Source organism: Cyphellophora europaea, assembly GCF_000365145.1.
Source record: "Cyphellophora europaea CBS 101466 unplaced genomic scaffold supercont1.3, whole genome shotgun sequence".
Classification (NCBI taxonomy): domain Eukaryota; kingdom Fungi; phylum Ascomycota; class Eurotiomycetes; order Chaetothyriales; family Cyphellophoraceae; genus Cyphellophora; species Cyphellophora europaea.
The window spans coordinates 2080869-2107483 of record NW_008481809.1 but is presented as its reverse complement, the minus strand read 5'-3'; the positions used below and the strand labels follow the sequence as shown (position 1 = coordinate 2107483).

At 53.9% G+C, this 26615-nt stretch overlaps 10 protein-coding genes across 10 annotated transcripts; 4 read left to right on the top strand and 6 right to left on the bottom strand.

Annotated features, from left to right (window-relative positions):
* Positions 1-253: 253 nt before the first annotated feature.
* On the bottom strand, positions 254-2996 carry HMPREF1541_03696 (uncharacterized protein; the record flags this gene model as incomplete). The annotated part of the gene is made up of 2 exons (XM_008718046.1): positions 254-314; positions 379-2996. The coding sequence occupies 2 exons, from the start codon at positions 2994-2996 to the stop codon at positions 254-256; spliced, it is 2679 nt and encodes an 892-aa protein (XP_008716268.1).
* A 407-nt stretch (positions 2997-3403) lies between these two features.
* On the top strand, positions 3404-3855 carry HMPREF1541_03695 (uncharacterized protein; the record flags this gene model as incomplete). The annotated part of the gene is made up of 2 exons (XM_008718045.1): positions 3404-3573; positions 3621-3855. 2 exons carry the CDS (start codon positions 3404-3406, stop codon positions 3853-3855), a joined length of 405 nt encoding a protein of 134 aa, XP_008716267.1.
* Positions 3856-4108: 253 nt separating this feature from the next.
* HMPREF1541_03694 (uncharacterized protein) lies at positions 4109-7576 on the bottom strand (the record flags this gene model as incomplete). The annotated part of the gene is made up of 2 exons (XM_008718044.1): positions 4109-5424; positions 5473-7576. The coding sequence occupies 2 exons, from the start codon at positions 7574-7576 to the stop codon at positions 4109-4111; spliced, it is 3420 nt and encodes a 1139-aa protein (XP_008716266.1).
* Positions 7577-8651: 1075 nt separating this feature from the next.
* HMPREF1541_03693 (small nuclear ribonucleoprotein Sm D2) lies at positions 8652-8882 on the top strand (the record flags this gene model as incomplete). Its single annotated transcript, XM_008718043.1, has 1 exon — positions 8652-8882. One exon carries the CDS (start codon positions 8652-8654, stop codon positions 8880-8882), a length of 231 nt encoding a protein of 76 aa, XP_008716265.1.
* Positions 8883-9517: 635 nt separating this feature from the next.
* Positions 9518-11456, bottom strand: HMPREF1541_03692 (dihydroxyacetone kinase; the record flags this gene model as incomplete). The annotated part of the gene is made up of 3 exons (XM_008718042.1): positions 9518-9585; positions 9640-11313; positions 11393-11456. 3 exons carry the CDS (start codon positions 11454-11456, stop codon positions 9518-9520), a joined length of 1806 nt encoding a protein of 601 aa, XP_008716264.1.
* Positions 11457-13407: 1951 nt separating this feature from the next.
* On the top strand, positions 13408-18196 carry HMPREF1541_03691 (uncharacterized protein; the record flags this gene model as incomplete). The annotated part of the gene is made up of 2 exons (XM_008718041.1): positions 13408-16743; positions 16775-18196. 2 exons carry the CDS (start codon positions 13408-13410, stop codon positions 18194-18196), a joined length of 4758 nt encoding a protein of 1585 aa, XP_008716263.1.
* Positions 18197-18297: 101 nt separating this feature from the next.
* On the bottom strand, positions 18298-19953 carry HMPREF1541_03690 (uncharacterized protein; the record flags this gene model as incomplete). Its single annotated transcript, XM_008718040.1, has 1 exon — positions 18298-19953. One exon carries the CDS (start codon positions 19951-19953, stop codon positions 18298-18300), a length of 1656 nt encoding a protein of 551 aa, XP_008716262.1.
* A 1414-nt stretch (positions 19954-21367) lies between these two features.
* HMPREF1541_03689 (uncharacterized protein) lies at positions 21368-21687 on the top strand (the record flags this gene model as incomplete). The annotated part of the gene is made up of 2 exons (XM_008718039.1): positions 21368-21457; positions 21541-21687. 2 exons carry the CDS (start codon positions 21368-21370, stop codon positions 21685-21687), a joined length of 237 nt encoding a protein of 78 aa, XP_008716261.1.
* Positions 21688-21935: 248 nt separating this feature from the next.
* Positions 21936-22634, bottom strand: HMPREF1541_03688 (uncharacterized protein; the record flags this gene model as incomplete). The annotated part of the gene is made up of 1 exon (XM_008718038.1): positions 21936-22634. The coding sequence occupies one exon, from the start codon at positions 22632-22634 to the stop codon at positions 21936-21938; it is 699 nt and encodes a 232-aa protein (XP_008716260.1).
* A 536-nt stretch (positions 22635-23170) lies between these two features.
* HMPREF1541_03687 (uncharacterized protein) lies at positions 23171-26578 on the bottom strand (the record flags this gene model as incomplete). Its single annotated transcript, XM_008718037.1, has 7 exons — positions 23171-23297; positions 23362-23456; positions 23565-23633; positions 23694-23825; positions 23872-26362; positions 26413-26491; positions 26545-26578. 7 exons carry the CDS (start codon positions 26576-26578, stop codon positions 23171-23173), a joined length of 3027 nt encoding a protein of 1008 aa, XP_008716259.1.
* Between the last annotated feature and the right edge of the window lie 37 nt (positions 26579-26615).

Below are 26615 nucleotides of genomic sequence, written 5' to 3'. Positions count from 1 at the left end.
GTAGAAAGAGCGACAAAATGCGGAAAGAAAGATTTGGTGATGAAAAAAAAGTCAAGAAGTTAGGTTCTGGGAATAGCCAACGCCGCGTTTGCCATCGTGCTACATAAGACCAAAAATTTCCACAGGGTGTCCGTGCAGTTGTACTTGATCTCTTGCCTTCTGCTGATCATGCCCGTCGCACAACCTTGTTTCGTAGCTTCTGCATAAGTAGACCAACGTTGGGAGCTAGCAAAACGGTGAACAAGCTCGGGATTCAAGCCATGTAAGAATACTTGTTGCCCTCCTCGCGCTCCATGTATTCCTTCTCAATGAGCCTAGAATAATCAGTCAGTCATTGCTTCGCCCAGCACTAGAATATGTATCAGGGAGACAACTCACTTTTCAATGTTCCGCCTGATATCGACCTGGTCCAACACGCCGCGACTCCTTGTGGCCTTGATGACCTCGACAATCAATTCATTGTGGCCAATGGTCTTGCGGCTCTTCATGATGCGTACTATCGCTGCCTGGGTTTCATAGTGCCGATCCGCCGCTACGCGTTGATGCGTCTCCTTGTTTTCCTCTTTCGTCTCCTTCAGCTGAACCTGGTTGATCTTGATGCGCATCTTTGGATGCTCGAACCTAGAGTTGAAGGCGAAGGTATCTGTGTCGTTGACGTCGCGGCCTTTGGGTGACTTGGTGAGAACTCGATACATGCCGCATGCAAGGGATTGAAGCGTGCGCTTCAGCTCGGCGTCAGACAGGCCGGTTGCAGAGGAGAGCTCACGGTAAGTTATGGTCTCTGTCGAGGCGACGTCGTTGAAGAGAAGTAGAACGATGGCTTGGAAACCAGACACGACGAGCTCCTTGCGTCCCTTATTGAAACTGGCGCGTAGTTGACAGTGAGCCAAAGCATGCTTCCAGGTGAGTTTACGTCCTGAGTGCTTATTGTGATAGTGGCCCTCGAACTTGGTCATTACCTGGGCGATATTCTGTGGGATATTGACGGGCACATCGGGGTAAGTAGGCCACGCCGCCGCCGAGAGGACGTTGACCGAAAGGTCGGGGCCCGAGAGCTTTTCGCCACGGTCATCCTGTAGCTGTCGGTACGACATCATCTCCTCTCGAGCAAGATCCATGTCCTTGAACATAGACTCCAAGTTGTGGGTAAAAGACTGACCACATTCGTTCTTGAGCCGGGTCAGCATGCTGCGCTCCGCGTCAAACGAAGCCGATCGACCCATGAGCAAACGACGAGCCAGGTCCTTCTTGTAGAATGCTTCGAAAACGGCTTTTCCGTGCACAAAGCGGAACAGATCAAGGGCGTTGGACAGATGGTGGTTGATCTGTTTGAGCTCTTGATCTCCGTCGTCTTCGTCAAAGTCATGCTCTTCTTCTGGTTGGGAACTGTCCTTCTCTTGCTGTGCGAGTTTAGGCACCGCCTTGACTCCACCTTTGAGCAGCAAGTCGATGTGTTTGGCGATCATTTCACCCGGCTTAGCATTATCAGTGTCCCAATTTGATTGAGTCTTCTTCGTCTTGTTCATGAATGCCTCGAATGACTTATGCAATCCGTTGCCAAGGGTGTCGTTTTTATGAAATGAGACGTCCAAGAACGTGTCCAGGCGTTTCTTGAATGCGAGGAGATTAATGACCATGTCGGCTTCGTTCTTCTCGTCAAAGACAATGAAACTCCCTTCGGTATCAACATACTTGTTGAATATGGGACCAAGATTGCCTCCAAGATGTTTTCGCTCAAGAAGAGTGTAAGTCTGATCCAGCTCTTCTGTCATGTCACCTTCAAGCATGTCCATAACCATGTCCTCGTCCGTCAGCAGGTCCACTTGTTCTTCCACAAATATTGCATCGAAAAGATCCGAGAGTGTGTTTTTGGTAGTCCGATCCAACTCCAGAACTTCACACCTCTTCATCTCGACAGCGAGTAGAATCGTACAGTTTGTGGCATAGCGTGCAAGCTCGTCGTTGCCGGGCTGTATGGCCCGCCAATTCCGAAAGTATTTCTCCGAAGACGTTCTAAATGCAGGTCCAAAATCTGTCGAGTACACTCCTAGTTCCTGGAAAAGGTCGATGGAGTGCTGAAGCAACTCATTATTTTTGCCCGCGCTTTGGTCATCACGATCTCCATCAATGAGCGCAGTGGTTCCAGCGAGCACCTTCTCGTATACACCGTCATATGTAAAGACAAGTTCGCGGAACAATTGATAGCCTGCATCAGTAACACTCGGATGTTCTGACCTCAGCAGATATGATTGATCCATGTAGTAGAAAATCTGACGAACGGTAAGCAATTGCTTCTTCCACGTATGCCATTCATGGACGAAAGCTTTCAGCAGGTCAACATCAGAAGCTGTCTTTGCCAGTAGTCTCAGCCGGTGCCGCACAATGTTGGCAAGATGGTCCGTGAGCTTCGTCTGGAGCCGGTGATACAGGTCTGGTGCCTTGCCTTGCCGGCACACGTTCTCTGCACCCTTGTAAAGCTCTTCCAGCGAGTATGGCTCTTTCTCACTGCGAAATATGGCACTCAGAGACGTTTCTTCTTGCTGCCACACCTTGTCTAAATACTGCTGCGGATCGACTTTCGGTGTCGTCCTCAAGTTTTTGACCACAAGCTTCCTCGGACCTTGATGAGATGCGAAGTTCCTGGGACTCTGAGTAGAGAAGGAGGGCTTTCTCTTCTCCGGGCTTGGAGTGCCCGTAAGATCGATCACGCCATTGGCTTTAGGTCTCGCTGAAGTGAAGGAATACATAGCAGCGAAGGCGGGATTTGGCCGTGGAGGAGCAGGAGAACGCTTTGCCTGAGCTTCCTTTCTTGGGCCTTTAGCACCGAAGGAGCGTCTTCGGCTTTCTGTAACTATCTCATCCGAATCGTCCTCGGTTGACGTTCGCTCTTGTCTCTTAGACCGTCTAGATGGAGTGGTGGCAGGGTCGGAGTCCTCGAGCTTGCGCTTAGGTCTGTTTGCTCGGGCTGGGACTTTGCCTTTACGTGGCGTCGTCATCTAATTAAGAACGTGTCAGACGCACAAGGAAGCATTCTCAGCAGGGCAGACGAATGAGGACGATCCAAATAGCTGTGAAGATGGAAATACTTTGGTGGTGATGATGATGATAGTACGATCTCAATGACCTAGGCTACGCTACCGGCGATAACGAGCGTCTCCGGTGGTGGCGTTAGGAAAGCTTCCGGCTGACAGGGGTGTCAATTGTGGGGGAACGATTTGGGCGGCGCAGGTGGTTCGGGCGAGCCACGCGTGCCCCTCGTCGCGTCTTTTCAACGCAGCAAGGCGCGTCGTGACAAAATCAATTAACGACTTCACCAACAACGGCAGTCTAGTCTTGCCACTTTCAATAATCCTATTTGCACTCTACAGGGCTTTCCGCTATTAGCCGACTCGACAGCTCAATCATGGGATCTATCTCAACGCCACGAATCCTTCCCTCGCACCTCCACGCCTTCGGCCCATCTGCGCACCCATCGACCTCTACAGTCCGTCTGCTCGGAATCATCACCACAGTTGCGGGGGATCAGGCGACGCTCACCTGTGGCAGCGATGCAGCCACCATAATCTTGAACCGGTCCGTAGCGTCAAGCCAGCTTCCACGCGGGTGACTAACTCGAACAGTGATTCCCACCTCCAAGTCAATGCGATGTACGAGATTGTTGGGAAGGTCATCAATCTTGATGGCGGCCATGGCCTGGGCGTAAGAGTTCTGAGTAGTACCGAATGGCCAAAGAATGAGAGAGGAGAGCTTCCGGACATCAAGCTATTTGAGGCAGTGGTCGATGCAACCCACAAGTGCAGGTCGATCTTTTATGAGGGCAGCGGTGAAGATGCTGCAGAAATGGGTGGTTATTAGAATGTCGATAACGTTAATGGAAACGAGGCGATGAACGTGCATAGCTATGGCGCTTACGGCTTGGCCAGCTTGACCGGGTCTCATGTAGCAGAGAAAAGAAGAAAGGAATGTTATGAGGCATCAGTTACTCTTTGATTGTTGGCTATTTTCGCATCACAGTAGGTATCGCTGGTCTTGCTCCCGCGCTATCCTGCCATAAAATTCTCACACTGTTGTTGTCGTTTATTCGTTGAAGCCATGTCTAATCAGGACCTCATTTGTTGTTGTTTCTTGGACTGCGCCGTGGCGTGCCTGTGGGAGCAATGCCCAATTCAGTTGGATCTGGGTAGCTCGACGTTTTGGCAGTTTGCTCCTCCATGTGACTCCATTCATCTGAGATGTGCTCGCCGTTGCCCTTTGGATCTATAAAGTGGAGGTAGTTCGGTGGCGAGCTAGGTATTGGGCCATCGGTGCTGAACATAGTCATGTCAGTTTGAATGTCAGTTGGAAGTTCCGAGAAAGCGATATTGAACGGCATGTCGTTGCTAAATGGTGATGAACCCTTCAGAGACGGCAGGTCAGGAAAATCAAACGACACGCCCTTGTGAGGGGTGCTTTTTCGCGAGCCTTTATCCTTTCCTGGTGTGACGAATGCTCCATTCAAGGCGTCTTGGATCGAACGCGAGAATGGTGTCATCTCAGTCACGTCTTTGACTGCAGTGCCCAGCAAGGCCGCTGTAAGTGGGTGCTGTGCCTGCTTGTGTCTCGGGGTGCGGAGATTGGGAGTTCGTTGGATATTCGCTGAAACCTCAGCGCCAAATCCTTGCTGAGGCGTCTTTGACAGTAATCGCTCCGATCGCCGTTGAGGTGTGGAGGGAGGCAACAGAGATGCATCCCCATTGGCCTCGAACAGGTCATCAATTGACATGGAGGAATGCTCCACAGCCAGCTCGGGCATAATGTTCTCTTTGCCATCCGCCGTTAATGCGACTGCTCCGGCTATGCCTGAAATTTGGAAAACGTCTTTAGTCCTTGTAAGGCGAGGACTGCGTCGCACGAAAGAGGGTAGGAGTGCCCCATTCCTGGGGTTGCTACCAGACCCGTGCCCAGACCCAGGTGCGCTGGGAGCTTTGTCTGGTGATGGAAAGAGCTGTCTTCGAAGTGGCTTTGGGGTCAGATCAACATCAATAGGATCAGCCTCGGACCTGCCGCCCTTTGTTGGGCTTGATTGTATCTGACGCTGCTCCTGAGCCGCTTTGGTCGCCCGTCTCAAGCCCTGAGCCGGTGGATCAGCGCTGCTGGCGCGCGTATCTCGCGGCATAGGCGGGAGCTGGGGCTCAGTCGCCTCGTCCTCGCCACCCTGCATATCCTGCATGTCCTCGTCGTTATCATAGTCGAGTGCGTCCGTGTCAGCTGGCGAGGAGTCATCGCTAGCAGGTGTTGGGGCATCGCTCCGAGGGTTCGGTGGAGCATTCGGCTTCTTTGCGGCCTTTGGGCCTTTGCCGTTGCGCTTTCGCTTTCCTTTGGGTGCCTTCTGCCACTTTTCCTTTGGTCTGGGACATTTTTGCTTATGAAACCACAAACCGCAAGCTGTATCGAAGTCAGTATTGGTGTCGGTCCGAAACTATAAGCACTTACGGTTGCACAAGCAAATTTGTTTCCAGCCATTGGACTCATCCTCTGGCCGCTTGTCAGTTTTGTAACCGCGGAATGTTTTAATGGCTCCGTCTTCGTGATTGGTAAGGGGGTGCTTGTAGACAATGTCGCCAGATCCCAGGCCTGTCTCAATATCGTCGTAGGGACAATCAAACACTTTAGCGTACCCTCGCCTCCATGCCGGCGTTTCAATACAACCGCAGTTGTCGCAGTAAGGGGGCATTGCGCCAGAAGCGATCGCGTTCTCTAGCCGTGCTTTGGTCTGCTCTTTACCGGGCCTCTTCTTGCTTCTTGACATGTTATTATGGAATCCATCTGGACCGGCGAGGGCCTCAGACATCAAAGCATCACTATCGGGCGCCCATGTCTGAGACCGCTCTATCTTCCGAGTGCCTGGGTCACTAGCAGGAATTGGCGCCAGTTCACGTGTGACAAGTTTCGGCAGCGTCTTTTGTTGCTCCTCAGTGATCTGACGAGCTCGAGGATACGGTGCAGGCGCGAGCTTTGGAGAGGACATGCTAGTCTGAGGTCGGGTAACGGGCGTGAAAGACTGCGATCGCTCGATGGGCCGAGAGGGTGGTGGAAGAAAGGCTCGTGAAGCTGGAGGCTCGTAACCTTGAGCAATGTCGTGATGATTATCGGTAGGAACTTGCTGAACCTCAGGTATTTGCGTCTTACCGGCGAATAAAGGAGGGTACTGTTGATTATCAAATTGGCCGAAGTCGAGGTCAAGATTAACATCTGCTGCTTTGTTGAAATCGAAATCATCGAACTGCACCATCCCATTTTCGCCAAAGATGTCATCATCCATGTTGCCACTGCCAAAGCCGGAATCAACCGAGCCAGTATGCATGGGAGGCAACACAGGACTAGTGCGCGGCAGCAGTTGCTGGGGCATAACGGGAGGCGAAGAGGGGATGTTGGCGGGTGTACTAGAAACGCTGCGTGTCCGGTGGTCGTCAGGAGATAGAACGGCTGATTCGGAATAGTCGACCTTTTGTTGAATAGCTTGCACAGAAGGTGCGGCACTCAGAGTACTGGGCGCGTTTTTCCTGGGTCGACCACGTGGGCGGGTGGCTTTGGTGCTGGGCACTGGAGTTGGTGGTCGTACAGGCTCTTCGTTGGAAAAGACATTGTTGAGAAGGCCTGGGGGATGAACAGGCGTCGGACGATGGAGGCGCACGCTGCTCGCTTTGCCAGCGATGGCTCGCAAGCCGTCTGGCTGCTGCTCGATGTTGAAGCTACCCTTATTGGGCGCGTTGACCTTTGTGATCTTTGCTCGCTTCCGAGCATGTCCTTCTTCGATGGTCTCATCCGCACTGTAGTATCCGCTGAATGAGTCACGCCGAGCCTGTGGCGGCTGACGCATGGCAGACCTCGAGCTGGGTCGCGAGTATTCATCCGCCAACTGCCGCTGCGATTGGTCATATGATTGCTGGACTCCAGGGGTTCCTGCACGGCTGCCTGGTCGCGAATGAGCGTAGCCATCACGGTCTCGTGGAGGACCTCCCTCGCTTATCATCCGCTGCATGTTCTCGATTCCTGACGTGTCCATCGGCGAGGCGGACCGCTGAAGAGCGACTTCAGGATTCTGTAGCCACGAGGGGCGTCCGTCCTGACTGCTGACGCTACCTGAGCGTTGTCGTTGCACAGCAGTGGCGACAGGCTTCAGTCGTAGCTTGACCTCAAGAGTAGGTTGTGCATTCTTGTTCAGCAGACCCATCAAGCCCTTGGTTATGCGGCCAGTGATCATGGCTTCATTCTCCTGCTCCATGTCCTCCTCGCCGATGTTTTTCGACAGTAAACCCTGGCCCACCAGTGGTGTATCATCTTCGGAATAGTCGTAGGCATAGACTGCGTAGTCCATCTCGACCTGCGATGTGAGCTCCGGACTCGCCGTGACAATAGCTTCGAGGCATGTCCGCAGGTCAACGACGCCGATCTGACTAACGTTATCGAGGAAACAGGTGTTGACTTGAATGGATTGAGGCCATCGTGTGAGGTGATTGTCTTTTGAGTCGACATCGAACGTGTAGAGGACCTTCAACTTGACTGTCTGCACAGAACTAGCATCTGGAGACGCCATGCCGGCAGACAGCTCGTCAGAGGTTTCGTGGTCGGCGAGTGGTGGGTAGAACGGAAGGATGAAAGGTGTGGCAAGCTGCTGCTACCTTGACATAGTCGGTAACAAGTGTTGGGACACAGCAGATCAGTCAGCTTGAAGTGAAGCAAGCTTGCGTGTCTGGCGAGTGATAGGCGTAGAACGCGTGTGAAACGATCAAGTTGTTTGCTCCGCGTACAATGAGAGACTCAATCTTGCTACAAAACAAAGGTGCAACATAAAAAGAGTCTATGCAGAATATACAAAAGAGAAGGAATGTGTCGAGTGGCTTTAAAGCTGTGCAAAAGCACGAATGTCTCCCAGCCTTTGTAAAGTCGCGTAGCCGTGTCCCTCGCGTGTCGATGTCTTGGCGGAGAATGACGCTGCGGGTTGGAGCTGTGGTGCCCGTTGCGCTAGACTCCTTTGGGAGTTTGTCTTGGCAAAGTTTCTGAGGCAGTTGTTCACGTTCTGCAAGGTCGACAAAATCTCTCTTACATCGCCAGGAATCCAGCAGGCCTTAAGTATATTCCTCGTCATGGCCGACTCGTCGAAGATACAGTACGTCGCCTCCCCTCTTACCTCCGAGTCCCGTGACTCATCCCTGTCGCTGCCTTCCAGTGGCCAATCCGGTTGAGGTCCAGTTTGCTGATTGTTGTTTCCCAGAGAACTGCTGGCTAAACCCAGAAACGAGTTAACGTGAGTGACCCGTACCCCGCTCTGTGCTTGTTGATGCTCCTTAATCCCTCATTCGTTCCCATCACCCCAATCTCGTATCCTACCCATTCGTACCCGGTCTGTCGAGACGATTTCCGCTCCGCCACCCCACTCCCGCCCTACCTCACCGCCGCCTCACCTTGCGGCCACTGACAGTCGCGCATCCATGCTCATCTATATTATCGATGCTCGATCGATAGATGACTCTGCACAATGCTTTTGCGACGATGAAACGCGCTTTCTCATTTCTGAATGACGCGTGGTAACTGACAATACCGTGTACAGTGAGTATGAAGTTTCGCTGCTCGAACAGCATGAGCTTCAAACCGGTCCTCTGTCCATCCTCATGACAGCCACCCGCAATCACAGTCAAGTTCTGATTAATTGCCGGAACAACCGAAAGCTTCTGGCACGAGTCAAAGCATTCGATCGCCACTGCAACATGGTCCTCGAGAACGTGAAAGAAATGTGGACGGAAAAGAGTGGCAAAGATGGCAAGAAGGGAGTCAACAAGGACAGGTTCATCAGTAAGATGTTTCTGCGAGGCGACAGTGTTATCCTCGTTCTACTGAGCTGAGCACCGTTCCTATTGTGGTGGAATTGCACCAATCCAGACGGCGATCGCAATACTAAACGAGCATCCAACATCGTGCTCCTTCGACACCCGCCGACGCGAAAACCAGTCAACATTGCTGAGAAGATGATAATCGGTTGATGACTGGGTCAGAGACCCTGCTGATAGCCGCGCCCACTGTGGCGCTGGTGGTCATCGCCCGTTGAGGCAGAAGCGCAGGCAGCAGCTTGTGTAGAGAATAGTCACGTGCGGATTCCAGCTGCGAAATGAAGGAATTGGTCTGGCCCATCTCATGAATGAGAGGCTTCCGATCTTATGATTATGTGGCTTCCCGCGCTCTTACTGTGCGCCCCGATTATTGGAGTTGGTGTTCACGTCGTTGTCACGCTGAGAGGTCACATCCAATGTCTGGTCTCTACAACATGAATCATGTGCCAGATCGAAGCGCAAGTAGGCAGGCCTTAGGTGACCGCGCCCGGCAGCTGCTGTTCGCGATGAGAATGTAAAGTCGGACCGAAGCTCCTTTTCTCAAAAAAGTATTTTACGGGTCCCCGACATCTGCAATCGTTCAAGTCTGCGCATCCATTGACAGTGCCCCATCTCTCTTCCATCACCACTAAGCTTTACTCAATCTAAATTCATACAGCATCAGCCAAGCCCAGCAAGAACTCCTTGAGACCCCATGCACCCGGATCCGGCACCTTGCCTGTTCCATTTGTTAGCAAATCAGCGTCCCCATTCCTCTGAGATGATGACTTACCCATCCACTCGCTCTCCGAACCCACATACACCGCGCGGCCCAGACTAGCCTTCATGGCCTTGGTGCTCTCAGCGCCGTCCTCCGCCTTCTTCGCCGCCTGCTTGACGTCGCCCGAGCTCTTCAGAGTCTCCACGAACGGGAACAGGGCGTCCATAAGCGTCCTGTCACCAGGCGCCGCAGGCGTGTATTTCTTTAGATCCTCCAGCGCAGAGGTGAGCGCCTGGCCCCACAGCTTCGCGTCCATCTCCTGCGCGGAGCCGGAGTCTTGCGCGCGGACGCCCGCGGCGAGGGCGTTCAGGAAGATGGCGTAGATGGCGCCGCTGGTGCCGTCCATGTTTTCTTCGACCACGGGCACGATCTTGTTGAGGAATGCGACCGCGTCGCTGGGGTTGTTGCCGGAGGAGAGTTCCTTGAGCACGGCTTCCGCGCCGCGCTTGAGGCCGATGCCGCAGTCGCCGTCGCCCACGATGGTGTCGAACCTTGTGACTTCTGCCTCTGCGGCGATGACCTTTTGCAGACCGGCCTTGAGCGCCTCGTGCGCCTTGTCGGGATTCAGCGTCAGGTTTGACTTGGAGGCGGCCTGCTGCGCGGACGCCGCGTTGTTGTCGAATGTGCCCTCGTTGCTGGCTTCCCAAGTCTCCTTGGGAATAGGTGCCGCCCAGCCGTATGCCTCGGCTGGCAGGTCGAGGAGCTCGAGCATCGACTTACCGGCGCCGAGACCCGTGTCCTGCAGGCGGAGGAGAGACGCGCTGAAGCCGAGACCGTTGAGAGAGGTGAGATAGGTGCCGGCCAGCACGCGGATCGGCACGATGTCCCAGTCAGCCTTTAGCTGCTTCACCAGCTCGGCCACGATGCCGCCGATCTCCAACATGCTGACACCACCGAGATTGTTGACGAACAGCACGACTTGATCGCCCTTCTTGAAGTCCACGTAGTGCCTGTCGTTGTCATTTGGATCCAGCAGCTGGCCCAGCATGATCTTGATCAGCTCCGGCAGATCCGCCTGTATGGTCTGCGAGCCAGGCTCGTTGTGGATTCCCATGCCCACCTCAATATCACCCACGGGCATCAAACTCTCCATGGGCCCTCTTCCAGGAACGTGTACGTGCTCCATACTGCTGCCAACACTCACCAAGTTGGCGCACACTTGCTGCGCCAGCTTGTACACTTGGTCCAAGCTGCCTCCCAGCTCCGCCAAAGCTCCAATGATCTTCAACACCATGATTCCGCCGCCGATGCCTCTGCGTCCGACCTTACCACCCTTCTCTCTTCCCACGCCAACATCATCTCCAATCGCGTAGAACTCGGTAGCAACGCCTCCGGCTTTCGCCTTTTCCGCTGCCATGCCAAAGTTCAGCACGTCACCGGTATAGTTCATGGTGATGACCATGACACCCTTCTCGGTGGGTACGCGACCCAGTACGGCACGGCGCACCTGCTCCGCGGACGGCGACGCGAAGATGGTTCCGGCGACACCGGCCGTGAGCAGACCCTTGCCCACGAAACCAGCGAAGCCAGGTTCATGGCCAGAGCCGCCGCCCGAGATAATGGAGACTTTGGCACCGCCAGAGCTGAAGGAATCAGGCCGGCGGTAGATGATCTTGTTGGGCTCGTCGAAAGCTAGGGAAGGGTTGGTCAGGGTGAGGGCGCGGAGGGCGCCATTGACGAGGATTGCTGTTGGGGCGAGATGTCAGCAGGGAACAGGGTAGAGGTTGGGATGGCTGCTGCTGAGCTAGGCGGGTAAGGTGTTCACTGCCAGACACCACGAGCTGGTCGTAAACAGCTTTCAGGTTGCGGCAGTCCCGCTTCTGCGGCATGGTACAGTAGTGAAGCGTGCCGCAAGCATAACAAGCCCGTGGAAGCAGCTATGGACTCGTTGTTCTTCACATGTGTATGCTAGGGGTCACGGTGTGTTGGCTTCACTCACTTGGGTCGCTGAAAAAATGCTTCTCGAGTGTAGACATGGTGGGCAACTATGTCTCAAAGATTCTGTGGGCTATGGAGAGGTACCAACAGGGTGGTCGGCAGAGGTCAGCGCAGGCAAGCAAGCAAACAACAAACGGAAACAAAAACTGAGGCCGGAGCGTGTGTCTTGGAGGGAGCAATGCCATGTGCCCCTCCTCAAGACTTGATGGTCCACTCCGCAGAGCCCTTTCCGTAGGCTACAGTGGGTAGTTACCCACGGAGGCATGCCGGTGTAGGCCGTCTCGTTTCTAGACCTTCGAATGCGGGGAAGACTGCTACTTGGGCAGAGGGGGTGCCCCCGTGTCAAGGTTGTCCGGAAAATGTAGGCTCACGCGCCCCCATACACGCGAGGTGGGGCAACCTGCAGCTCGACCTTTCCGAGCCACCCACTGCCTGGCTTTTTCGGGGTCTTCAAGCACGAGCTGCAGGAACAGCAGCTCGTAGGTGACTGCCTGCGTGTTGTTCGGAACGATTGCCGATGCTTACTGGAACTGTCACTACTCTCGCTCATAATCTGGCAGCATGCTCCCGAAATTGGGGTCTGCAACTGCGCGCAGCTTTTCCCGGTGGTCAATCCAGAAGTTCAGGCTCGTCAAATCTGCCGGCGCTGGGTCGCGGCGAGAACGTCGAAGAGGAGCTCGACCGGCATGGACGAAAAGGGCAGTCCCGGAAACCGTCTTCACCTAAGTCATGTGACCTAAGCCTCTTCTCTTCTCTTGCACAGACTTGCCCGTACCCATCCACCAGCGAGATTGACTACTTCACGTTGCCCTGCGTATTCCATCGATCGGTGTCGTCGGCACTACTGGCGAGTTGTGTGTGCTGCTTGAGAGCACCATCGACACGAGATGAACTCTCTTGTGCAGGTCTTGTCCGACTCAACAGCAGTGAAGCTCGGTCCCAATTCGACCATCAGCCTGAAATGATCGAACTTCGGCCCCGATGGCCTCTTTGCGCTTCTAGCGCAAGAGCCTCGTCAACGGAGAAGCAGTTGAAGCTGCAGGCGGAAATGCCAACGTGACTAACTGTTTCATAGAGGGTTGACTTCCAAGCTTGGGTTTGTTCATCAACAGACTGTCACCATGGTCGAAGCGATCCCGTTCAGGCGAGGATTCGGCCATGCCTCGACGACTATCAAATACACGCCGCTGCCAATGGGCAAACACAAAAGCCGCCAGCCACGGTGCTGTATCATCTTGGTATACAAGGCTGTTCATGCGTGCGCAAGGCTGACACCGGCGCGGCGGTGGCGGAGCCAAGCACGCTAAGCTCATGTCCATGATGATGCGGACAAGATCAAAGCGGAATCTCCTAACTCCATGACGCGCAACGGATCTCATCATACTGCTTGACCTACTTTCTGATACGTGAACTGCGCCTACGCATACGTGGAGCCAAGACATATGGTAAAGGCAACTGACAGACATGCACAGTCGCACGCTCCAGGGAAATCGGCCAATACTGGACGCTACCACAGTACTCAGGGCCCAGGCAAACTTCCAGGACAGCGTAACTCCGCTCCTCCTATACCCAGAGTCGTACTTCATTCCATAACAAGCTCACAGCATAGCCTCCGTCGTCTCCTGCCAAGCCTACATTGGGTCCATCACAAAGTCTACATCTTTGCGTGTTTCGCCTCCGAGATGTGCCATCAGAGGTAAAGACCTACTCCTTCCTATCGTTTAAGAATATATGCAGCCTTCTTGTCGACAGACCAAGTGATACCCGTTCTCTGTGCCTCTGTCAAAGTCTAATTGGTACTCCTGGTCTCCCTGTTTGCGTGCCTGCTGGCCGGACCTCGCCATGGGCGTATTTGGTCAAACATGGACTCTCACCAAGAAGAACCTCCTTATTGTCGCGTGGCGGCAGTGGTTCTCTACTGTCATTCGCGCGATCCTCTTGCCGATAGGTTTCATACTGCTGATCAGTTACGTGCGCCTGTTCTTCCTTCCGCCTTCGATATATGGCTTTGGAGAGCCTCGACCCATCCGTGACCCCGCCAGTGCGTTTGCTGCGCAGTCTGGACGAGATCGTGTTGTTATTGTGGACAATGGCTTCGCCGGCGGCCAGATTCAGCAAGCCTGCGATGATCTGTCGCAAGTGTACAACGATGCTGGTGCCGAGGTTCATGTCGTCTCATCGCCGTCTGATTTATCTACTTGGTGTCGATCTTCATTAACAGGCTCAAGTCGGTGTTACGGCGCAGTGTCTTTCCTCCACTCTCCGACAGAAGGTAATGCAGACAATTGGGACTATACTGTTTACACCGACTTCTCCTTGGGGCAACGTCTTCACGTCGGCCAAGACGACAATGATGCGGAGCTGTTCGCCCTACCTTTCGTTGGGGCAATTGACGCTGCTATCGCCAGAGCCAGTGGACAACAATTGCCGGAAACGATGTTCGAGTATCCATTCACCTCCGAGACATTTCAAGAGCGCGAAGACGAGGTGCAGAGCCTCTTCATGGGGGCCCTTGTCAACTACCTCGGCCTTGTTTTGTTCATCGGAGTGTGCGGTATATCTTACCATCTGCCAGGGCATGTAGCTCGTGAGCGAGAACTGGGCATGTCCGCTCTCATAGATACCATGAATCCCCAGAAGTATCAATGGTTATCACATGCGGCTCGCATCTTCTCCGCCAACAGCGCCTTTGGGATCATCTATTTACCAGGTTACATCGCCATTGCCGCAATCATTGGAACCAGAATCTTCCTCCGTTCCGATACTGGAGCTCAGATTGCCTTCCACATTCTTATCTGTATGTCTTTGGCGAGCTACAGTACCTTCGCAGCCAGTTTCTTCCCGAAGGCTCAACTTTCCGGAATAACGATTGTCATCGCCTCCTGTCTTCTGGCGGTGATTGCACAACTCGCTGTTCCGAGCACACAAGCGGCCGTGGCAGCCTTATCTATCATCTTCCCTCCCATCAACTATGTCATGTTCTCGCTATACCTTGCGGCTTGGGAGCGAAATTTGGTCGGCGCCGACTTCAATCAAGCCGCCCCTTCAGGACCTGGTGTGCTTCCCGGATGGTTCTACTTCGCTGCCGCAGCCGTTCAGATTGTCGGTTATCCTACGCTTACCCTCCTAGCGGAGCGTTTGTTGTATGGCACAGCGTCATCGTCCCGCACGACTGACAAGAACTTACAAGAAGGACCGTTTGCAGTGCGCCTTCAGCACTTCTCGAAGACGTACAGACCTTCCTGGCTAGCTAGGATAACTCCATGGAAGCGGGCAGAGACGGTGCACGCTGTGAGCGATCTTAGTTTCACCACATTAAGAGGTCAACTTGTGGCAATGCTCGGAAAGAATGGCTCGGGCAAAACTACCACATTATCTGCCATCACCGCCCAAGAACGATTCTCTTCTGGCCTCATCGAGCTTGATGGAACGGGAGGATTAGGTCTATGCCCCCAGAAGAATGTTCAATGGGATGAGCTGACGGTGTACGAACATGTCAGAATCTTCAACGAACTCAAGGCCAAGTCCAGAGACTCAAAGACTGCCCTGCGCCAGGCTGTCGAAGCCTGTGATTTGCAGCAGAAGGTTGATTCCAAGTCTAAGACGCTCTCTGGTGGCCAGAGACGCAAGCTGCAGCTTGCTATGGCCTTCACCGGTGGCAGCCGAGTCTGCTGCGTCGATGAGGCTTCATCTGGGCTGGATCCTGTCTCTCGCCGTAAGATTTGGGATATCCTGCTGGCTGAACGAGGTGCACGAACGATACTCTTCACCACACATGCTCTTGATGAAGCCGACGCTCTTTCTGACCATATCATCCTTCTCGAGAGTGGTAAGCTCGTGCTTGAAGGCTCTGCAGTTGAGCTCAAGCAGCGCCACGGCGGTGACTACCAGATCGTTCTACAGTCACCTCTTGACACGGATATTGCTGCCGGACAAGACATTCGTTACGAATCGAGGGGATCAAGCCATATCTATCACATATCAACGGTTCAGTCTGTTGGGCCATTCGTCGAGGGGCTCGAGAAGCTTGGCATCCACGACTACGAAGTCAACGGTCCAACTATAGAGCAAGTTTTCCTCCGGCAAGCTGAGAAGGATCCTGAGTTCTCCGCCATCCTGGCGGAGCCGGACAGATTGGAATCTGAAGATACGTCAACCATATCAGAAACCGACCCCTCATCAACGAAAGCACAGGAGGTTGCGGCGAACGAAGGGCTTGCTCCGCTGCCTGAGAGTCGAGCCATTGGCTTCGTGGGTCAGCTCGCAGTACTATTCTGCAAGCGACTCCGCATTCTGCCTCGTAATTACCTGCCTTACGCTTTTGGCCTGGTCGTCCCGATCATCGCAGCTATACTAACCACCAACTTTCTCACCAGTTTTGAGCGAGCCGACTGCTCACCAGATGCCCTTGCTTTCACTCCGCGAACTGCTGACGTACCCTCTGTGGCGATATTCTGGGGACTCGACATTCCCGCCGCACCTGCCAGTAGATTCGACCCTCAACGCTTTCTATCGGTTACCGGTCCCTATGGCGGGTTTCCGCCCTCGGCCCTTGCGGCACTGAACACGTACGGCGAGTGGGATAATTACATCCACCAAAGATTTCGCAGTGTTGCACCAGGTGGCGTGTTCCTCGGTAACGAGACGTCCAACAACGTCACGATGTCTTACAAGATTAATGACGGTCTCTACTTTGGGGCTATCACAAAGTCGGTAATAGACGCCTACCTGATGGATCTACCGATTTTTGCACGGTTCTCCAACTTCGCTCTGCCAATTTCAGGAAGCACAGGAGACTCTTTGCAGCTCGTCATCTATTTCGGACTTGCAATGTCTATCTTCCCGGGGCTGTTCGCCCTTTACCCGAGTTACGAGCGCATCAGGAAGATCAGAGACCTTCAGTATAGCAATGGTGTACGGCCGGCTCCACTTTGGTTGGCACACATCCTCTTCGATGCCATGTTTGTGGTTGTCATCAGTACTGCAGCTCTTGCAGTTTTCGTGACGGGGCGCTCGGAAGATTGGTACGCTGCTGGGCATCTCTGGCCAGTGTTCTTCTTCTTTGGGCTGGCATCGACTCTCTTCTCGTACGTGGTGTCACTGTTCGCATCAACACAACTCGGCACTTTTGCGTTTGCGGTAGGATATCAGGCGGTCTCCCTCCTTCTCTATTTCTTCGTGCAAGTCGAGCCCTCTCTATCACTTCTAGGATACTAACCTAGGCAGATACTTGCTCCTGGTGGCATATAGCATAGCCGACGATCTGCAAACCAATCTCAACACGGTGCAGTACATACTCGGGCTGATCATGCCAGCTGGAAACCTCATGCGAACTTTACTCCTGGCCTTGAACCAGTCCCAACTGCTCTGCCGCGATCAACAATACCGCAAACCCAGCGATATTCAGGTCTACGGTTCGCCGATAATATACCTCGTCCTGCAATGCGCTGCACTATACACCTTTCTGGTCTGCTACGACAGTGGTTACTTCTACCGATTTAGGCCGTATGTTCTCGGCTGGCTGCGATTGCGTTCCCGGCGAAATGACGAGGAGGACACAGTCAAATACCAGCCTCCGATGGACGTGATGCAGGAGACAGAGCGCACAGTATCGTCACCAGGGGATGCGCTCCGAGTCATGCACCTTTCCAAGTCCTTTACACCCGGACGACTGGCCGTATCGGATCTAACATTCGGCGTCCGTTCTTCCGAAGTCTACGCACTCCTTGGGCCAAATGCAGGCGGCAAGACCACAACGATCAGCTTGATTCGCGGCGAGTTAAAGCCAACAGAAGGGTTCACGCCGCAGACAAGCGAGATAGTCATCAACGGCCACTCCCTGCGCACCAAACGCGCCGACGCGCTGCTGTCCCTAGGCGTGTGCCCCCAGTTCGACGCCATCGACATGCTGTCGGTACGCCAGCACCTAGGCTTCTACGCTCGCGCCGCCGGCATCCCTTCGAGAGAAGTCAAGCGCACCGTCACCTACATCATGCAGGCCGTCGGGCTGACGCAATACGCCAACCGCATGGCCGCCAACCTGTCCGGCGGCAACAAGCGCAAGCTCTCGCTCGCCATTGCCGTCGTCGGCAACCCCAAGGTGCTGCTACTGGACGAGCCTAGCAGCGGCATGGACGCCGTCGCCAAGCGGGTCATGTGGAAGGCGCTCAAGGCGGTCAAGAACCTGGGCAGAGACCGCAGCATGGCCATGGTCATCACCAGCCACAGCATGGAGGAGGTGGCGGCGTTGTGCGACCGTGTGAGTATCATGCGGCGGCACATGTTGGCCGTGGGGGAGAAAGGGGATCTGATCAGGAGATATGGTGATCGGTATCACGTGCACTTGATGCTGCGGCGAGAGGTTGTGGGAGAGAAGCAGGCTGAGCTCAGGGTGAGGCACTGGATCGAGGAGAATGTCGCCAGGGCGGTCATCGAGCGGGAGATGCTGCACGGGCAGTTGAGGTTCTGGGTGCCGCGGACGAGTGGCAAGGAAGCAGCCCTTGGAGGTCTGGCGCATGTGTTCAGACTGTTGGAGGAGAATAAGGTGGCGTTGGCCATCGAGTATTACTCGGTGGTGCAGACTAATTTGGAGGATGTCTTCTTGAATGTGGTTGGCCGTGAGGAGACCTAGATTACGTTGGAGTACGCGCAAGGTCCAGCTCTTCTGCTTCGACACAGGATTTTTTTGGCTATGCCGAAGAAGCCTAAGTTTGCGGGAGACTTCCAACCAGATCAGACGATCTTGACCTCAGTCCGTCGTGCTGTCTGAAACCATGAAGCAGGACAGAACGAAACTCCGGAACGAGTGTACGTTCCTTCGCCAGGCACCGCTTGGAGCACGAGGCATGTCCCTTGTCCACTGTTTATACGAGCGTGCCATCTTTCAATTGCAATACACACAGCTTGCTGGCCATCGACTGCTGCAGGAACGTCTAGCTGGAAGTCCTGTCTGTTGATAATGTGAGATTTATTTTCACTGTTTTGGATTTGTCGGGGATTATGGTCATCGCCGGTGACCTTGAGACTCTCGTCTGAGCTCACAAAGTCGTGAGCAAGACTCATGAAACAGTCTCGGGTTCTCTGAAGTTCGAAGGATTCTTGGTGAAGTGTGACGTGGACGGCCGGTCCCGCAAGAATCAGGGACGCCGTGTCCAAAGCTCCAAAGCGATCCTCGACACTGGTCGGAATGGTTCGGACATCTAACACTTCTGCGACAATTTCGTTCGCGTAGTGCCAGCTGATGTGAGCTTCCATTCTAGCACGTACACCGATCCAAGACCACGAGGGACCGCAGTATCTCGTGGGACGGTGCGTCTGAGTGTGTCCTGGAGCCGCTCGTACTGCTCGCCACAGCAGCCCCGATGGGAGTTCATGCCTCCACAGCCCGGCACAATACTCGCCTAGCTCAGTCGAAGCAACGAGGCCAGCAAACCCCGACAAGGCCGGTAGCCTGTCTCTCTCGTCGTGTAGTGCGCATGCCGAGTATGGCTCCACCACAGAATACCACAGCTCAACGCGGGACGTCGGAGTCACCACGCGATTGAGAGATTCCAACGTTTTGGTCTTGAACGTGCCTGTAGCAGTTCGTGTCTTGATAAACTTGCACTCACAGTCCAGAAGCTCCCTACACTCAAAGACAATCTCTTCAGCTGAAAAATGTACCACTCTTCGCCCGAGAAGTCGCTCCTGGAAGCACCAAGCTCGTTCGAATAGTGGTGTGGTGTTGAATCGATAGGGATCGTTGGTCAGGAAAGCATCATGAGAAAAGGCCTCTCTGACATGAATGTAGGACTCCTTGTGCTGATTGTTGCTGTCATGCATGACTACCTTATGTGGTTTCCTTCGATCGTGGAAGAGTCCCGCATCGCCGGTGCGTCCCCTGGTCGCAGCAATAACTACATGTGCCTGACTATAGACCAGTGCCATGCGTGCCGCCTCTCGTGCAAAGTCCACTGGATCATCTTGTACGATGCAGAGCGAGTCGATCCAAACGTACTTCAGTCCGAGCCGACGAACGACGGCGATAGTATCGAGAAATGTAGGTGTCAAGTCATCCCAATCGATCTTTTCCAGGTGTTGTTGTAAAGTGTCAATCTTGGTCTTAGGGACTGCCATGATTCGATCTCGCTTATCGCCCCAGCAGTGGCTAAGTGCCGCGAACTGTGTGTTATTTCCGTTTATTTCGGAACCGATTGCCAGCCTGATACTTCCAGTGTTCTCGTCAGGACTAACATCTATCAGCCGTGTAGGGAGTTCTCTTTCAATGACAAGAGATTCACATTCGTGCTCTCGAATACACTCATCAATCCAAGATCTGATCTTGTCAAAACAGACATCATCGTCAGACCTGATCGGCGGTAGTGGCCGATTAAACAGGTGGCGGTCCATCGTAAAACCTACTGGACGGTGAGTAGGAGCGTGATGGAAGACACCAGTCCCTCACCTTTGTCTGCACACAGCTCGAGATTAAGGCTACCGTATTCATGGGGTAGCTGAGCGACATATGGGTCCAAACTTGGAATCGAGCCGTCTAGGAGCCACCTAACTCGTATCCTAGAAAAGTCGCCCACAAAGTGAAGAGGGGTGCCTCTCATGTGGCCGTCTCTTATGTGTACTTGAATTCGCCCCGGGTCTATCCCGCTGAACCTTGTCTGGAACAAGGCTATACTCTGCACAATGAACCAGCATCTGCCACACCCGGCTGTTGCGGTCCTTTGGAAGTCGGCGAGTGTAGGCCAAAAGGTGTGCACTTTTTTCTGGACAAGCACGTCCTTACACCAGCAATGAGCACCTAAGACGATTCGATATCGAAGCTCATCCCAAACGTCGTAAGTCCTCATGTAAGCTTTTAACGCTTTCGTAGCTACCCATGCAGCAGATTCTTCAAATCGGGAGCTGTCATTGAATGCTGTCCAGGCCCTGACGCGGCCCAAGTAAGCGGCTACTTTCTCATTCTTCCTCGGTAGAAGGCGTGTGTCTCGTTTCCTAAAGTTGTTCCATTCATCGGCAGTTGTTAAGACCACCCTGGGCGCAAGTGCTCGCCTGGGAGGCGTATCTGAGTGATCCGTTGCCATCATTACGTTGAGTCGTGACGAGTCTGGGTGGTAGTACTTTGCAAGTCTGCAACACGATGGGTGACTTTGTTGAATACCAGCCTTGCGCTGTCGCAGCTTTAGGCAACTGCTGTTGCAGCGTAAGTTGCGACAGGCCAGGCATCACCCGGTCAGGCTGAAAACACCAAGTACGTATCTCAGCGAATGCTGACGTTGATAATCTGAGCAAACTTAAGTGTTTAGGGTCAAACAGAAACTCGCTTCTCTGTTGTCAAATCTCACGTGGATCTGTCGGTTTCAAGGGTCTGTGTCAGGAGACAGACTGGGAACTGAGATTAATGGGATTTGCACTGCCCAGTCGGTCTTTTGGTCAAGGCAAGCCACCCCAAAGTTCCTTCCCCGTGCTTGACCTTGGCAAGGTGGTCCAAACGTCTCGTTGCCTTGTTTGTGGGGTAACTCTCTGTTGGATGAATGCACTTGCCTCCGTGATTCTTATTTTTCTTGATCGCTCTCAAGTTCTTCCTGTCGTCCTACCATCTCAGCTCTCATTCTTTCGATAAACACGACAACAATCTCAAGACATGCCTTGCTGTGTGACCCAAACGATTCGGGTCTATTGGAGATGCCCAGTCGACATACGTCAAGTCATGACGTATTCAGACCTTGATATCTCTGCTTGCTCTCTGCTAGTAATATTCTCTTGTTTAAAGTTGAAAGATCGTTTTTAAAGTAGCCGGCAAACATATATCATGTCTGACTTCACATCCAAAGGCGGCGAGAAGATTGAGAAGGGAGACACTGTCCACACTCCCATTCGAGGGGGAAAGCATGAGGGCCAGGTGAGTGCATTCTATATCTCATCAGCATACCCCATCTTCATTGCGCTTGGAAAGAATACGTTGGCCGGACTGACTCCAGATAGGTCGAAGAGCTCGTGACGGACGACACAAGAGCCAAAGAAATCGACGCGAAAGGCGCGAAGTCGGCGCCAGCAGTGGTGTTCACGGACCAGAACCAGAAGAAGGTTGCTCACAAACCGAACTCGCTTAGCAATTTGGATAAGGAATAAAGTGATGGGCGTCTACGCGAAACTCGTTCTTTCTATTCCGCCCCAGTGAAAATTTGACTTAGGTTGTCCCGAATACCCCTGAGATGTTTGCCTTGTGATTGAACCTAATTCGGGTCTTCTCAGACCCATGCTGCATGGTTTTTGTCGAGCCAGCTATAGGGTGGCAATTTTCAGCATGCCTTAGCTGTGATAAGACGTGTAGAGACTCAAGAGTCATTGGCAACACTTGCAGTACTCAACCCACTGCATCAAGCCCCTGCCAACGCCATCGCAAGCGCCGCCTCACAGTGCACAAAGGTCGTATCAAACACCGGCACCTCCACATTGCCCTGATCCAGTAACATTCCCACCTCCGTACACCCTAATATCAAACAATCTGCGCCCCTCTCCACCAACCGCCGCGCAATCGCCTCATACTTCCCCCTACTTTCCTCCGTAACAACCTCTTTACAAAGCTCCTCGTAGATAATGCGGTGAGTCTCCGTCCGATCCCCCTCTTCAGGCACCACCACCTCCAACCCCCTCCCCCTCAGCCTCCCCACATAAAACCCCCCTTCCGCCATCGTGAACCCCGTCGCCATCAACCCCGGCCTCCTACACCCTCCCTTCACCACCGCCTCCGCCGTCGCATCCGCAATATGCACCAACGGCAACCTCACCCCTTGCATCATCGCCTCCGCCTCGCGATGCATCGTGTTCGTCGCCAACACCAGGAGGTCCGCGCCGCCGCGCTCCAATGCGCGCGCCTCGGCGTTGAGGATCCTGCCGGCCTCGGCCCACGCGTCGGCGGCTTGCAGGGCTTCGATGGCCGCGAAGTCCAGGCTGCGGATCAGGAGGGAGGGCGAGTGGAGGCCGCCGAGGCGCTGGCGGGTCAGGAGGCAGAGGTGGCGGTAGTAGATCTGGGTGGAGGCGGCGGACATGCCGCCAAGGATGCCGATGGTTTTCATGCTGGCATTGGAGGATCTGAGGCTTTTTGAGGCTTTTGGCTATGGTGTAGAGAGGTACGGGCTGAAGTGATGTATGTACAACGCGCTCAAGGGTGGGTGTGTGTGTGGGTGGTGGGTTGACGGACGAGAAGCACGCCCCGCCGAGTACTAGGAGAGGTGTCGACACGAATTCTGAGAGGCCAATGCGACGTCTCAGTAAGCTCAGTAAGCTCAGCACATTGCAAGGCGTGTGTGTAGGCTCTGATATGATGAAGCGTTGAAGTGAGTCATGAACGATACCGGGTGTCGTTGGGAGAACCCTTCCCGAGGCGGGTGCCATCATGAGGTGGAAGCGGACTAGGCCAAATACGAGAAACAAAATAGGTAGATGCACTAGGCGCGTGTGCTGGAAGTTCGTGTCTAAGTGTCACAAGGCGCTGTACACCACTATATGCATTCAGGAGATGACCTCACCACAATCATCCACATGTGTGCCATCAGAAAGCCACCCATCAGATACATCAAGTGCCTCCGTCACCGCGACGGCCCAGAGCTGCTCAGCCGCCTCCCACCCCCGTCCCTTCCATGCTCTCTTCTTTGGTCGGCACCTCGCTGGGGTGCGGCATGCGCAGCTCCTTCTTCCCGTTGCTCTTGTAATAGAGTACGACATCGCCACCCGTACGCCTGCAAAGTCATTCGGTCAGTAAGAGCTCGGGATAGTGTACTAAAGCGGAGAACAACGACGCACCAGATATGTACTCGCAGCGTCGCGAGTGTTGTGTTCGGATCGACTTTGATACCTTGACAATAGAGTTCAAGGTACTCTTCTGGACGAAGCCGATTCTCTGCTTCAATCGCGCCTGTCGCCTCTGGAGAGGTCTCGACAGGTTGAGTCACTTCCGCATCTGCAGGTGTACTGTCGTTACTTGCGCGAGGCTCGCTGCCGGCGACGGCAGGGCCGGCTGCTGGAGCGGCCAGTGCGGGCGGAGCTTCGATGCGTTCTGCAACGTAGGCAAGGATCTTCGAACATGTTAGCTGGTGCTCTGCAAGCTGATGAAGGCGGGAAGATTGCGGACATACCTTTTTCACGCGCAACATACGATTCGCATTGAGACGTGCGTTCCCATCCGGACTGGCGATGCTGGGTAGACTGTCCTCAAAGGGGTGCAGGACGAAAGACACCTTGACAGTGTCTTTCAAAGGGATTTGATTCTGCAAATGGTAGCGAAATCGAGAACGAAGGCGGGTTGTCACAAACCTTCAGCAAAAGCTCTCCCAGCCACATAGGCGCAATCTTCTCCAACGTGTCTACCTCGCCTTCTCGACCGAAACTCCCAATCTCGCCTCTATACTGATCTGCCAGCCCGCCACTTTCTGGGTTGTCCTCTTGTATTATGACCAACGTGTGAGGAGGCGGTCTTAAGACTGGCGTCTCGACAGGCAGACTCGGTGTAATACCCGCTGGCAATGGCTCTTCGGGTTTGTGCTCCAAGTGTTCGTCATACTCGTGCCGCATTCGCTGAATTACTCCATAGAAGTTGTCCTCGATATGTGGTACGTGCGGGCCCTTGTGTTCACCGTTAGCGTTCTCGGAAGACTTGGAGCTGGCCGCATCCGAGGTGTCTTTATCATCACTAGCAGTTACAGCGGGAGTCTTAGGGGCGTCTGTCGAGGGTCGCGGAGCTTTCTTTTGGAAACCAATCATGAAATTCTTCTTCCCGAAAATGCCCGACTTTTTCTTTTCTTCGGTGGGCGACGCTGGGTTTGAGGGCAGGGCAGTATCGGCGGCAGCCGAGGATGCTTCCTTGTTCTCGGGGTCGGGTTGTGCAGGCGCTGGGGCGGGTGTCGAGAAATAGTCTGTGTCCTGTTCGGGAGCTTGACTGTGGCGCGAAATGCGCTTGTCGAGGGGTACTTCTGTTGTAGGTGAAAGAGTAGCAGAGCCCGGAGTGTTTACTGATTGCGTGTGACCCAAGTGATGGCCAGGAGTGGCAGCCCCGATAGCGAGACCTGGTGTATGAGGAGCAAAGCCGTTGGCTTTTGGAGTTGTTTCGGTTCCTGGCGAGACCATGGGTGTTGCGCCAGCCACAGCTGGCATGGCAATCCTCGTTGGCGCGTTTGGCCGCAATCCAGGGGTGGATGTTCCAGAGATGGAGGGATTCTTATTCACCCGTAGTGACCTCCGGTACACTTCGTCTCGCTTGATCTCCTCGTCCAGGAGGGTGCTGAACAGGTTGCGAAGCACCCACTTCCCCAGGTTGATTCTCTGGTCTTCTCTGAATTCGATCTTTTCTGGTATATCGATCTCGTCGGCATAGACTTCAGCATCGAAAGCATAATTCTCCTCCAGCATTACCGTGATCTTGCCAGTCTTCGTATCTACGGCACACCAATTGGCCACACTTTCCGTTGAATTGACCTCCGGTACCACTTCGTCAAGATGCCTGCGGCCGAAAGATTTGATTGGCACGCATTTCAGTAGATCCCACAGTACAACCTCGCCGGCTGTATCAAGAGTCAAGATTCTCTTGCGGTCATTGAGCATATGGTGCTTGATCAAACCATTTTGGCCTTCGATCGTTTCTGCTGGCTGACCTCGAATGGGCACGACCAAGCTGAGATCATCGGCGGCTATGATAGCCTCTGAAGCTTTGCGTAAATTAGTTACGGAATGGTTGGCTAGGCTGGTACTTCGCTTGTGTCCAGGATGGATCGCCGTGTTAGTTAGCCGTAGGATAGCATTGTGCGGTATCTTCGGCGTTGCGGTGCCATTGGTCTTGGGCTCTGAATCTTCAGATTCTGTGTGGGAGACTGTGCTGTCGCTCCTGTTGTTGCGTGGAGTTGGTGGAGGTGTTTCGACATCAAGTTCTGTATTGACATCTCTCCATCGGTTGACGCTCGAGCTCGAAGTGGCGGTCCATATAGAGCCACCCGCGGGCACAACCCTGGCGATGCCGTCATGTTCTTGACACACGGCAACGGAAACGCCTTCTTCAATCTCCATTGCTCTTCGTGTATCGGTCTTCGCCACTAGACCAGACTTGTCGCCCGAGTAGAACACGGCCAGATTTGGATCATCAGAGTACATGCACCAGACACTGTCGTTGTGCATGGTGAGAGTATGCAAACAGCGACCGGCGGTCAGCGACCACACCTTGATTGTCTGATCCGAGGACGCTGAAAGGATGGTATCGCCATCTTCGCTAATAAGCAGGTCGCGGACATTGTCGGTATGGCCAACGAACTTGGAAATGCTCTTGCCAGACTTGACGTCCCAAAGTCGTACCACCCCCTCAGGGCCACCGCTAGCAATCATTGACCCTTTGGCTTTCAAGGCGTACACCGAGCCTTTGACTACATCGTCTGCTTCTGCCTTCCGGACATTGATGTCCAGAGTGGAGCCGCCACCAGCAAGATCCCAGAGGCATATACGGTGATCCAGGCCTCCGGACGCAACCCAGTTGGCGTTGGTATCAGGTGTGGTCAGACATTTCACGTAGTCACTATGCGAGCCAATAGTATATGCAGACTCTTGTCCATGGCCGTGCGGCCGCCACAGCTTGACAGTAACATCGGAAGAGGCGGACACAACCCCCAGGTTGTTCTTGACAAGGAGGATGTCATTCACCCAGTGAGTGTGCGCTTGGACCTGTTTGCGGAATGTAGTAGTGCTTCTCTTGTCGCCAGATTCGTTCTGCGCATCTATGTTCAGATCCCAGCCACAAACCACACCATCCCGACCGCCGGTATATCTGCCATGTATTCAGTTCGCGTCCACGCGCGGGCAGGCAGGGACACGTACAAAATGGATCGCTCTTGATCGAAGGCCAGGCCATTGACGCCTAGTCGATGGCCGCCTGGTGTACTTGCCAGAGGCAGCACTGCAAGCTGTTAGTTATGCGACCGACGCAGCCCCAATTCGAGCGCTGCACACCGTAGCTAATCCTCTGGCGCTTCTTCTTGGCCATCTTGTCTGCTCGGGGAGCCTAAGGATCGGACGTCTTG